Here is a 14,028-nt window from a genome sequence, read left to right as displayed (position 1 = left end):
GTATTAAACCAAGGATACAAATAATAAAGTACCTACAACTTTAACTAAATATCTTTTCGACCGAATTTCAACCATATTCTATACTATAAGGAATATCGTTTGAGACTAGTTGACTGCGCAGAATATAAACAGTGAAAAATGCTTACGAGACACTAAAAAGTTTTAGAATAAATACTCTAATCACGAAATCTCAAAAACGTATTTAAAGTCGAAAGGAGAATGCCCATTTTTGGTACTGGTTTTTCTCATGCATCAAGACAACAATACTATTTAAAAAAATCTCGGCAATTTAGAGGCCTTCTTACCATCGGAAAATATATTTTGAACAGGGAATGTTTTGTAAATAAGACATGTAATTGTTTAGATCCGTTATTATAGATTTAGTGTCCACCTTACTACATTTTTGGTACCTACAGATTTTTCTCATGCATCAAGATAAAAATACTATTAAAAAAAATCTCGGCAATTTAGAGGCCTTCTTACTATCGGAAAATATATTTTGATCAGGGAATGTTTTGTAAAATCTAATAAGACATGTAATTGTTTAGATCCGTTACCATAGATTTAGTATCCATTACCGGTTACCACGGTAACCAAGCGGTAACTATTATGACATTTACTATGGTAAATAGCCTAAATGTATTAATAATAATTATTGTTTTCATTGAATTACAAAAATATCAATTAACATAAAATCACTCTGTAAGGTAGGTATTGTTTATACACTGTAGGTTGTTTTAACATAGATAGTGAAGTAAAATAATATTAATATAAAAAAATATTATATGACATAGCTTGGTAGGTAACCAGTTATTTCTTATTTGTTTATTTATTCGAATATGTAGCGAAAAAATGATTCAAACAACAACAACAATATGTAAACCGAATAAAAACTCTATTGGCATTTTTTAAATATATATTTAGTATTTCTTGAAATCCGTCCCGGAAGATTTCTGGTGCCTACCTACACTAGCCAATGAACAGATAGACTTTGTCTGAAAGCATAAGCTCTACGCATAGATTAAATAATATGTTAAACGAAAAATAACCTTCGGACGATAAAATACTACCTAAATCACACATTAACCTAACTAAATCGGGTTTATTTATGTTTTGAGGTTAATTCACATTTTACTCAATATCTTGAAAACCCCTGTTTTTATCACAAAAAAATCAATTGGTAAAAATCTTTTGAATATCGAAGAACCCTCCAAAACCACTCTGGCATTGACGCAACACTATACTGTGGTCCATACTTTCATGGGCATTCTCCTTTGGTAGGAAGCTAATTTAGACGTTCCTTAGGAACAATGCATAAAAGGCGTCTAACCCTAGGGCCTTCATCAGTTTATATCAAAAGTCCTTCATTTTTTAAAAAAGCTCCTTCACCCGCGCTTCATACCAAAAAGGTACAACTATTATATCCTTATTAATCCCTACAATATCCTTATATTGTGCTATAATAACATTATAAAAACGAAATTTAATTCTGTCTATCCCTTCTTCACGCCTAACACACCTCACACCACTGATGACTGAATCGATTTGGATGAAATTTGGTACAAAGATACTCTCTATAATAAAAATTTATCGCTAACTGAATGTGTTAATCGCAAAACTCAAGAACGGCTGAACCGATTTCGATAATTCTTTTTTTTATAAATTAATCCTTGTAAGTTGAAGTACCAGTATAGAAAACGAAACATGTGCCACGGTCGGAGCTGGGATGGTCGTAACCAGATTTTATGGTAAGTATACAGTATACCAATTTTATAATTTATGAAAAAGTGAGGTTAGAGTGACAAAGGCTTCAAAGGATACTTTTTACCGTGTTGAAACGTTCCATTCCCATGAGAATTTATTTTCGGCACACGAGCAAAGCTGCGAGCAACAGCCCAGTATACTTATATTTTATATTTAAATAATTTATAATAAATAAATATTTCAGGACAATTTTCACGAATCCAGATGGCTGATAAATATTAAACATACATTTATAATTTTAAATAAATACTTAATTGAGACCCAGACACAGAGCAAATATCTATGTTCATCACAGATATATTTGTTCGGGGTGGGAATCGAACTCACAATCTCTGTCTAGGAACACGGTCACCAACTAAGCCAACCAAGCCAACCGGTCAGTCAAATATTAATAGTGTTTATAAGTGCTGATTTACACAGGGTCAGTAGACAAGTCAGTCGCAGGGCCAATTTCGGCGCCGCGACTGACTTTAACTGTTTACATGAAGTAAGTAGTAGTGGTGCGTTTCTCACGGTGACCACACGTTTGTGAAGTCAGTGGGAAAAATGAATTCACGAAAACAACTGAAACGAAGATTTAATTATTTGTTGAAAAATTTATCAATTTTGCTGTTGAATGAGTTAATAGAAATTGTAGAAAATGAGATATAACTAAAAATAAACGATAATGGGTAAGAAAATGGATTTAGGGATTTAATATCCCAAAGGCACTCGTTTTTGCCATATAATTGCACCCATTTTAAGGTTTCGTCTTCGCTTACGGGTCATTTTTATCGCCAGCGAAAAAAACGTGGTCACTCTACAACGCAGCGGCAATGACTAACCAAGCACTGACTTGTCTGTTTACACGGGGTTTATTTGGCTGACTTGGGGGTGCGCGGGTAGCGGGGGGCGCTAACTGACTCTAAAATATTCGTGTCCGAATATTCAACTCAGCGCTGACTTCAAGCCTCTGTACTGACTTCAAATTTGTTTACACAGGGTTTTTTTCGGGTCAGCACTGATTTGCCTCGAATTTGTAGTCAGTTACTGACCCTGTGTAAATCAGCACTTACTCAAAGACCGAAAGATGGTGTTGGGTGACACGAAACGTGACGAAACATTAAAGAACAAGAAACGTGTGCGAAGATTTGTACCAGTATGGTGGTTTTCCACGGCTAAATCAGAAACATAAGGAAAATGAAGATCGGAGCGGTGCGGCGGCCGCCCACTCGCGTAGGATAAAAAATGTCGAACGATTTGTAGCAAAATTCTTATGCTTTTGGTAGGTAGTTGATAAAAAAGGAGAAGGCGGTAGTATAATAGGTACCATGCTTCTCTGCCCGCCATACTGACGAAAATACGTTATTTAAAAAGAAACAGGATCAGGATTTACTGGGCCCTTTCTAGACCATGCTTATTTCTATCTGTGCGCTGAGTGGTCTCTGAAGAAAAATCATTTTTAATATTATATTGTCAAATAGACATTCTTGATTATTCTTGATATGGTTTTGTATGATAATATTTGAGTTTTTTAATACATTTTATTATTAAAGATTTTAATTGGTATAATTATTATAGCATTATATTAACAAGGTACAAGGAGGGCGAAACTGCACACTATGTTAGTTCATTTATTTAAATAACAATATAAACGATACTTTCATATTTGTAATATAGATCCAAGTCGACAACAATACAAACGTTCACTTAATCTTATTAATATCCTACTTTATTAATTTGTATCTTACTTTTTTAGTATTAAATAATAACAGTAGGTACCTGAGGGCTGAAGGTATTAATCAAGTGTGTGATATTTTTTAGATTTTTAAAATGCAACAGGGTAGCATGAGCGACTGTATTTTGGGTACAGTCGTCTACATAAATGATGATCTTGTAAAAAAAATTGGTGGGTAATTCTTTTAATTAGCCTAAAAATTCATTTATTTTATTGTATATTTATATTTCATGTTACCAATCATTCGTTTTATTTTTTAGAAAGTTTTATAAAATGCCCACGATGTAAACAGAATTTAAAATACTATAGAAGAAAATTACTTAACGTAAACAAATGCAAGTACAAAGGCGTATGTGGTCACTGTATAAACGAGTATTTAATTCATAAGACAAGTAAATCTCGATTAGATAAGAAGCCAGTTGCTAGAGAGATATCAGTAAAAAAATATAGCAAAGAAAAGATCAAATCATGGCTTTCAAAAATTGTAGATTTATTAGAAAATAATGTGATTTTTTTAAAAGCAGCAAAACTGTCCAAACATGCTCATGCTAAGGAAAAACGGTATAACAGATACGAGCCTTTAACGAACATTGACGGGCCTAAAATTAATGAAATGTTTAGAACAACTGATGAAATTAAACAGGGAACTTTAATGAGAGAACAAGATCTAATAAAAAAACAAAAACGTGATATAACCTATAATGAAGATGTTCAGTTCGCTACTAGTGCAAGAAATATTCACAAAGCAAAATCTTATGACAATTTTGTCGACAAAAGTCCACTCGTGAATGATGATGATAACTTAACTTTATCTTCTAAAGATGATATTTGGGTGCGACCATCATTATTACAATATAAGCTACAGAAATTGAAAAAAGATATAGAGGATGAAAAGTCATTTCCAATGAGGATGAACTATGATAAAACAAGATTTGATAAAAATCTTGACACTAAAAATGAAATATTTGCAAAACAAATAGAACAGTACACAAAATCACCTGAAATGTTAAAAATCAATGAAATAATAAGAAAATCAAAAGATCGATTAAAATTAAAAAAAAGTAAAAGTCTTTCAAATTTATCTGATGTTTTCGAAATAGAAAAAATAAAACTTTCTGTGAAAGGAAGTGCTATTTCAAATATACAAAAATCCTTTTCTGCAGAACAATTAAAGTTGTCCATATCCGATTTAACAGACAGCATACAAGAGCAAAACTTTAGTTACCTCTTCCTAAAAGAGGAACGTGGTAAAAAAACTATTAAAAGGCAAAAAAGTTCATCAGAAATTATAAAGGAAGTTATGGAAATGTTAAGTGTTCGTGCAGAATTAGAAAAGATAAATAAGGAAAAAGAACGACAAAGAAAAATAGCAGAAGAAGAAATAAAGAAACAAGCACGACTCAAAAAAGCGGCGAAATTAGCTGAATCAAAGAAAGAATTGGAAACACAAACAGAAAGCTTATCAGTAAAAATAAATGACGTTGAAAAAAAAGATGAAGTTGATTTAAAAGATAGTAAAAGAGAAAAGAGTGGGGTAAAATCTCAAAGCATTAAGCCTGAAATAAAAGCCAGACAGTCTAAATCAGATAAAGAATCATTAAAGTCAAATAAAAAGGACGAAATAAAAAAGGAAAAGGAAGATCGTGCTACGTTGGAGAAAAATAAAAAAATGAAAGAGAAAGAGGAAAAAGAAGAGCGTCTTAAAATGGAAAAAGAAAGAAAAATAAAAGAGAAGGCTGAAAAGGAGGAGCGTTTAAAAATGGAACAAGAGAAAAAATTGAAAGAAAAGGAGGAAAAAGAGAGAATCAAAAAAGAAAAACAAGAGCAAATGCAAAAGGAAAAAGAGGAACGCCGTAAACAAAGGGAAGATCAAGACAATACTTCAAAATTGAAAGAACCTAAAATGGAGCCAAAGTCGAACGTAGCTTCAGATAAAATACCTATAAACAAACAAGATACAATAAGGGATGTAGAATTGAAATTAAAATATAAACAAGTAGAAGAAAATACGCACTTGAAGTCACTTGCAGATGAAAAACAAAAGGAAGAGGCATTTGCAAAAATGGCTCTTGCCAAAACGGAAAGAAATATAAATAAATCCAAAGAAGAACCGACTGTGCAAGAATCCTCTAAACCAAAAGAACAGCCCACGATAAAAGAACTGAACATTAATAAAGTAAAACTTAGAAAAGGTTCGTCTGATGATTTAATACTACAACTAGTTAAAATAAAACAAGCTGAAGAAAAGAAGCAGAAAACAAAACCAGTGCGTTTGTCGGAATTAAATGTATCTTCTTGTACAATGAAATCTCATCTCAAACATAAATTAAGACGTGGGGTGGAGTGCACGATTTGCGAAGATTCTGAGCTAGAACTCGATGTAGATAACGTTTTATATAACCAAAATAGAGAGAAAGAACCTAATAGTATCATTATAGGTGACAGAATTCTCAAAAGTAGGATTCCAAACATTGAGAAACCTGTGAAGGGTAATCTGTTTGAGCCCCTATTATTTAAATCTGGGGGCACGGTAGTGCCCCCGCCAAGACGAGCAAAGCGAACAAGCGAAGCGCTCGGGCACTACCTACCTTTTCTCGAAGCGCTTCGACGTTTTTTTGAACCCTCATAACTTGGGTTTGGATTATGCTAGATCAACAAAATTTTCGAGATATATTGCCAATAGCGGACTTATTGAAAATATAAAGTTTTAATTACATTAGCTTTTATACTTCAGATTTTATTTATATCTAAAAAACGCTAATTTCGTCACTGACTCACTGATGATCATCAAAATTCTTAAGGTATTTCCTAATGTCCTAGAAAGCTGAAATTTTGTATGTAAGCTAGTATTAGCACACAAACAACAAAAAAATTATAAAACTTGTAACTTTCATCCCCCAACCCCTTAAACTAGGGAATGGGAGTTTGTATGAGACCTGTAATTTTAAATTAAATTTTGATGACGCTAGAGGTCTAATCTAATAATCTAAAACTTGGTTCCCCTAGATATATATATGCATAGGTACTCCTTGTTAAAAAAAAAATTAAAAATTTAATCGACAAATAAAATTTTGTTACAAACAACTTACAAAAAGAAATGAAATCCCACCAAAAACATTTTCATGTAAAATGTTGCCAAGACGAGCCCATATGACTCGCACTGTGAAAAAGTTATCAGATCTCATGTAGAGCCAAGCTTCTAACACTACACGCCCTAACTCTACATGGCCTAACTTCACAAACTCTACACCTTAGTCAAAATATGTGGCTTGGCCGTTCGTTACTACAAGAACTATTGTATAACACAAAAGTAATGAACAGTGAATTAATTAATTTTTCACCTTACGCCGATGTGAATGTAGCGAAATGGCCAAGCCACATATTTTGACTAAGGTGTAGAGTTTGTGAATAGGCCTTGTAGAGTTAGGGCGTGTAGTGTTAGAAGCTTGGCTCTACATGAGATCTGATAACTTTTTCACAGTGCGAGTCATATGGGCTCGTCTTGGCAACATTTTACATGAAAATGTTTTTGGTGGGATCACTATTTCAAGGAGAAGCTTCCTTTGAAGTTAAAGATGACAATGAAAAAAAATCTGAAAAAAATCTTCCCGCTCCTTCTATAAGACACGTGAGTTAGCATGGACTAAACTACATAACTATTAACTAGGTTAATTTATATGATTGACACACGGAGACGTATAATATCTATATGTACCTTATTTAATTCATATAACATAGTTGCACATCAATGTTATAATAATTATAAAAGAAGTAATGGATATCCACTGTGCAAACACACAGTTTTATCTACATTGTGCGCAACATACGTTGGTGATTATTAATTATATAAACGTAGTCTAGGTACATTATAGTAATGTAAAACAGAACGATTGGATTATGTGTTTGTTTGAAATTAATAGGCTCTGAAAGTACTGGGTCGATTTTACAAAATCTTTCATCGGCAGAATGCTACATTATTTTTAAGGGACATAATAAGCTATATTTCTCATACCGGTTCAACTTGGGCGGAGCCGGGACATGCGGTTAGAAGAAGACGCACTTGCACGGTTCAGATTCTTTTAGAAGATTAAAGCTAAGGGTTAAAGTATCTCGGTTTTTGAGATATTTGACATTTTCGATAATTCCACTCTTTGCCACCTTCATTTTGGTGGCAATACTAATAGAAATCTTACCATCTGTTTGGCATGATGTCCCTCGATAGATATCGCTATCGATTATCGAATGTAAAACTAAAATAGTTATAAAGGGGCGCCTTTTGTCATTCAATACGCTCGTTTTATTTCATCCCACAGGATTTATTATTATTTTTTTTAATTATCGAAAATATTTAATATCTCAAAGACCAAAGCACTTTCCTTACCTATATAAAAAAAAATCTGTACCAGTACCGTGCAAGTACAACGCGAACGTTTTTGGGTATAAAATGGGTTTGGACGAGTAGAAAACGTTGTATTTGTACATGAGTTTATCCAAAAGTAATGATAATCAACAATAAGCAACTAGATTATTGTTAAAATATTTATGCATATCTCTAGAAAGTCTTCTTAATCGAAAATATACTTCGTTCTTTCTTTTCTTAAATCATAATTTCCTAAGAAAAAAAAACTTTGACAACATCCTTAAAAACCCCTCGTAAGCGGCTATCACTTCGCTGTCGTCTTTAAATTTCTTGCCTTCGAAGGTGTTTATTGTGCCGAAGAAAGAGAAAGAATCGCTAGGAGCTAGATCTAACGAATCGAGTGGGTATTCAAGCAGTTGGAGTGTTGATTTTTGAATTGCAGCCATCGTCACTGACGCCTTGTGATGCGATCTTCTTCTCGTCGGATAACATTCTCGGCATCCAACGTGCGGGAGACCTTTTTCAGTTTTTGAGAATTTTTTGAACTCTGCCATATAAGATGCCTGTGCCCTCAACTATATGTCTGATGGTTATTCTCTGTTCCACCAACACGATATCTTACTACTTTTTTCACATTATCTCCAGGGAGGGACGAGGATGGGCGACCTTCGCGATGTTCATCTTCCATGGATGATCTGACCAGTTTAAACTCCTGGACTGGAATAGAACTATGGAAGAGCAGACTCCCCTAATGTTTCCACCAAGTGGATGTTTATGTCTTTGATACATATTTTTTTCAAACAGAGGTTTATAACTCTTATTTCATTTTTCTCCGCTTTTGATGCAATCTCTTCAACAGTTCGTATTCAAATTAATGTAATTCCTTGGAAACGTGGCCTGCTGATAAGATTTTTTTATGCTTACTTAGTAAGTATATGAGCAAGCAAAACACATTATTTTTATTTCTATGTCTACAGGAAAAACCCGATTATCATTACTTTTCGATCAACCTGGTATAGTAAAATACGAACTTTTTGTCTTTTTGTCGTACATATTTCAATACAACCTTTTTACGTGAAAAAATAATAACGTTCAACTTGATATTCACAATGTCAACATCATTCATTTAATTTTGTTAGCCTTTTTACATTTTGTCTATTATAACTTAGTAAATGTTTTAACTAATTTTGTAATACCTTTATTTTGCAAGAAATAATTATATTTTCATATTCAATTTTATTTCGAAAGAATGTCGAAAACTAAAAAAGCCGATACGACTACAAAGGTCAAAATCAAAATATAAAAGCACCTTTTTACTAGTAAAGATAATAAACATACTCAGTGTTACGAAATACAGTCACAATTATTTATATCCCTACATAATTATAAAATAATGTAGCATCATTTTTTTACATAATTTAAGTAGCGGAACCGCAAAATTTTAAAATATCAATAAGATTTAAAATATCATTATTTATTTTCAGACGGAGCAAGAAGTAGCCAAAGGTGTTATCCGTTATGCTTTGTCAGATCGTTCGTTTATTGATAAAGGTTGGACTATGCTACCCACTGAAAAAGTTGTGCGAAAAGTATTTTTCTTTTCTTTTTTCTTTATTTGTATGAATTCTCTTTATTTATAAAAATAGCATTAAATAATTTTAGTTTACCCTAGCTTTTCAACTTAACAAATTATAATATACTAACGTATCTATTGCCCCTTTCTATTATTATTAGGATGTTTGTATGTATGTTTGTAACTACATATTTCAGAAAAAAAGCTATGTATTATAGACTAACATGCCTATACCACAGACTAATAACAATATACTACGTATACAACATAATATACTAATATTATAAAGCTGAAGAGTTTGTTTGTTTGTTTGAACGCGCTAATCTCAGGAACTACTGGTCCGATTTGAATAATTATTTCGGTGTTAGCAGTGCCGGATTAAGCCAGCGCGGGGCCTGTAGCAAATTCTGTGAAGAGGCCCTTCGTTTGCTATAGTTTCTCAAGTTAAAGGGTTTCGCCGTTGCACTGTACGTACACGGTGCTTCTGTGTGGGTGTTATGTTACCAGATATTGAAAATTTTCCCAAATTTTTCCCGACTACGGAAGAAAGAGGGTTATGTTTTTCGAGTGTATCTATGTATAATATTTCTTTGGCACGCCCTGCAGTATAAACCGCTGAACCGATTTTGATTTATGAGGTGACATTGTAATCATCTGAATTATTATGGTAGTGGTGTTAGTGACGTTCTACATAAATTAGCTGTCAGGGTTTAATTTTAATTTTAATATAAATATTTGTATATGATAATTTTTTATAATATTGTAAAAATTCTTTTGTTACATAAACGATAAATTTTTAATTAAATAAATTACATAAAAAAAATGTTTCAAAATTACAATGATTACCTATATAATTTTTTATTTTCAAAATAAGTATATGAATGCGGATAGCGGTAGTTTTTAGTCTAGAACACGGGACATTTTATTTTAAGAAAGAAAGAAGGAAGAAATCATTTATTCCAAATTTCCAATACACACAAACACACAACAATAGCATTGTAAATTATGAATAATAGGTAATAGAAAACATAAATTTATGTATGGTTGCTTGCGCTAAAAAAGGAAGCCACTCAGGATACCTGAGGCATAATACCTTAACACTAATTTTCAGTGACACCTTACGACATCCACATTGTCAGCTGCTTTACTGGATAATAAATAAATATAATTCCTGAATAATAATAATTTTGTCATATCCATCACGGAGTTCAAATGAATTAAATCGCGGGCGAAAACGACTCTAACGTTTTTAAGCTATATAAAAGTAACAAAAAAAAGTATTATGCTTATTAAAATTATCTTATAATGATCATGAACCTTTATTGCACTATACAAATAATCACATTCACGAACGAAAAATCCAACAGCACTGCCTCGAAGATCTTTTAACCATTTTACCGTTTTACCCATAAAAATGGCAAATTCATTTTCAAAATACTGGCAGCATACGTTGAAGTTTTGTATTCCTTCGTTTATGTAAAATTATTATTTGTATACAAAATTAAATAAGCCAAATAATCTACAGAGAACCTGTAAAACGATGTTTTATCTTTTTGTTTGTTTTCGGGAACAAATTTTACAGCGTTTTAATATAACAAGACAGCATTTTATTACTAAAATAGCAAACCCCTTTTGACGTATTGCATGACACTATAATCGCTTTAGCACTGGCGGAGGTTCGTATTCGTTCGTATTTCATATTTTCTTTGACAAGGGCGATGGATGATTGTCATGCTCCATCTGCCTTTTATTTTGTAATCTAAGGTTTGATAGTCGATAGAATCCTATTTTATTTGATCGGGTTGTTACGACTAGCTCGTTCGATGACAATATCAGGGGATTCCCCTGTTAGTTTTGCCGTGCTACTAACTTGCATGTAGCGCAGTGCAAGCAGTACAACACAACTTTTTGTGTAGCCAGCGCTCAATTGTAGAAACGTGGTAAAATTTTAAATTATTGTTGTAGATTTTGATACCAACGTTTCTCGTGGTAGGTACGTGTATTTTTTTTTACGGTACGTGTATTATAAATTGATATTTTTTTACGGTCAGACAGGTATTAGACCGCGGGGCCCCCCGAGTCGCGGGGCCCGTAGCATTTGCTACTCTTGCTACGTGGCTAATCCGGCACTGGGTGTTAGCATAGACTAATAATAATATACTACGTCTACAAGTGTTAGGTAGCCTATTTATCGAGGAAGGCTATAGTTTATATTAAAAAATCTTGCTAAGGCCAATCTAAGGATCCGCGCGGCACAGCTATAGTACGTTATAAGAATATACTCATGAAGTCATGAGTTACTTTCTGCAAGTTACTACTTACTAGTTATTATTCTGTGCTTTCTATTACTCATGAGTTAATGTTGTCGATTATTTCACGCACGGGTGAAACCGCAGACACACACACGGCACATCTATAATTGTCTTTAAATAGTTATTTAACTATTACAAATACTTATATCCTCTTACAATATAATAGATGAACGTCTACCGTATGAGGCCCGCACATCCTGAATTTGATTGGTTCGAACATAATAAAAATAAAAAGATAATGTTATATGACACCGAAGAGAAACTAGCAGAATTTGATGACAACGGGAAGGGTCGCTGGTTTTATAGAAACGGAAGAAAAGCTCTCGATTATTATGATGCTGAAGGTAATTGACGTGTATATAATATATTATATATTGATCAGTCACTCATCGGGCTCTCTATGGATAAGATAAAAACAATATGGATAAAAATACTTAATAAAATATTAGCTATAATTCAGTAGGTAATATAATGTCGCTTCTGTTGTAGAAATATTTTTATTAGTCGTGTAGGTAATTTTGTCATTTTGGTCACAAATATTGTAAAATTTAAAAATTCAAATCGTTTTCAATTCAATTCTATATGTTACAATTAAAATGAAACTTTTCAGAAATAAATGCCCAGCAAAGGTTTGTTATATACAGTAATGGGGAACCTGATGAAAGAGGTCGTGCACGACCCTATACAATTCTGGCTACCTTTGATTATTTAGGAAACGGAATTGTTTTTGATCACAGTGGAAAAATAAGGTACTTACTGAAATTAAAATTCTTTACTATAAAATTGATATAATGGCCACAGTAGACTTTAATAAAAAAAATCTTCTTTTGTTTTAAGGCTTAAATATAACCAGACTGAAGGGGTTGTCCTTGATAGAAATATAGGTCCCGTGTCTCATTGGAAATGGCACACATTAAACGATCCCCCAGTACTACAGCAAGTTATGATTGACACTCAAATGGCACATAAAGACCCTGACATATTGAAACTTGGTGGGCATGGTGATGAAAAACCGAGAAATGATAACGAAGAAATGCTCGCAATTGAATTTGACAATTTTATTAAAGAAAAAAGTAAAAAGTTAACTCAAAAGTTCAAGCCTTTTCAAATTAAAATGAAAGCACTTAAAATAAATGAACATTTTTCATTGAAGGTTCTTGATCAGGCCACAGTGTACTTGATATTTAGAGATGGATCTGCTAATTTAAAATTGAATATAGGAATGATCCTAGATCACAAGGAAATTGTCGATACAGATACGGCTGAAGTTGGAGAAGTTTCTAATAGCTTAGAACGTTTTCCGGCACGAACAGATAGTTTAGCGGGCTTGCAACAAAGCGTAGCATACGCCCAACGAATCGAACGGGCTAGACTAGAAAGGGAGCGTCGATTGCGACCTAGTCAATCATGCGCAAGTGCTGATAAACTTACAGCTGGTGCATCAAGACCTTTACGAATTCCCTTTCGTACGGCTTCATCAAGTACATCTACGAATACGACTGGATGTTGTTGTCGATGTAGAAAGCCTTCGACGAAAAATATTTATTATGACACTCGATTAATTTAATAAAGCATATAAAATAATAACTGTACAATAAATTTACATAAGTTTTGTGTATAAGTTGTTTTAAGAAAATTCATTTGTTTTGATCTATAAACGAAATGTTTGCAATCCAATTCATATACATATTCGCGAATAGCGCGCCATTCGCGAGGGAAATGTATTTTATTTCAAATTAATTATGACAATAAGGGCCGCGATTTTTCAATCCTTGGTTAAAATTTATCCGTCCAATAGAGTATTACACGAACATTTTAAAATGTCACCTATAAACTGTCCAATACGGACAATTAAAATACATTTTTGAAATGGTAGTTTAATACGTAAAGGTACAAGTCCGAGACGGGCCGCAGACCGCAAACTGCAACCGCTTACCGCAAACTGCAAGCGACAGCACTTGTTTCTATGAACATCTATGAAATTGATTCCAAGCGCGGCAACACTGCTGCCTGCAGACGCAACGCGCAGCGTGCGGCTGCGGCGCGCTTCGATCGCAGACTGCAGTAACAGCAGTATGCAAATGCCACCTGCGCGGAAGTGACAAACTATCTATTTGTCTTTTTTGTTTATATCATTTACACACGACACGGTTCTGTGCATTGTGCAGCCACGGCATGCAGCCGCTGTTGGAATAGCGACCGCAGGCAGCATTGCGGTAACCGCAGCCGGTAGCCACAGTGTCGCCTGCGGTTGCAGTCTGCGGCCCGTCTCGGAATTGTACCTATATTCGATGAATAAGTT

General features: G+C 33.5%; 1 protein-coding gene across 1 annotated transcript; it reads left to right on the top strand.

The window, feature by feature from the left end:
• Positions 1-2,431: 2,431 nt before the first annotated feature.
• On the top strand, positions 2,432-13,308 carry LOC123692238 (titin homolog). Its single transcript, XM_045636998.1, has 7 exons — positions 2,432-2,435; positions 4,606-6,006; positions 9,065-9,126; positions 9,326-9,430; positions 11,893-12,070; positions 12,337-12,475; positions 12,564-13,308. The coding sequence occupies exons 1-7, from the start codon at positions 2,432-2,434 to the stop codon at positions 13,291-13,293; spliced, it is 2,619 nt and encodes an 872-aa protein (XP_045492954.1). The 3' UTR covers positions 13,294-13,308.
• Positions 13,309-14,028: the final 720 nt, after the last annotated feature.

This window comes from Colias croceus, chromosome 1 (genome assembly GCF_905220415.1).
Source record: "Colias croceus chromosome 1, ilColCroc2.1".
Classification (NCBI taxonomy): Eukaryota; Metazoa; Arthropoda; class Insecta; order Lepidoptera; family Pieridae; genus Colias; species Colias croceus.
Note: the sequence above shows the minus strand (reverse complement) of the source record. Positions and strands in the feature narration are given on the sequence as shown.

Bases quoted from the DNA above. Each gene is read 5' to 3' on its own strand.
- LOC123692238 (XM_045636998.1), top strand. The intron at 6,007-9,064 runs GCACGGTAGTGC...AATAATTATATT, and splicing joins CCTATTATTTAAATCTGGGG to TTCATATTCAATTTTATTTC. The intron at 9,431-11,892 runs GTATTTTTCTTT...ACAATATAATAG, and splicing joins CTGAAAAAGTTGTGCGAAAA to ATGAACGTCTACCGTATGAG.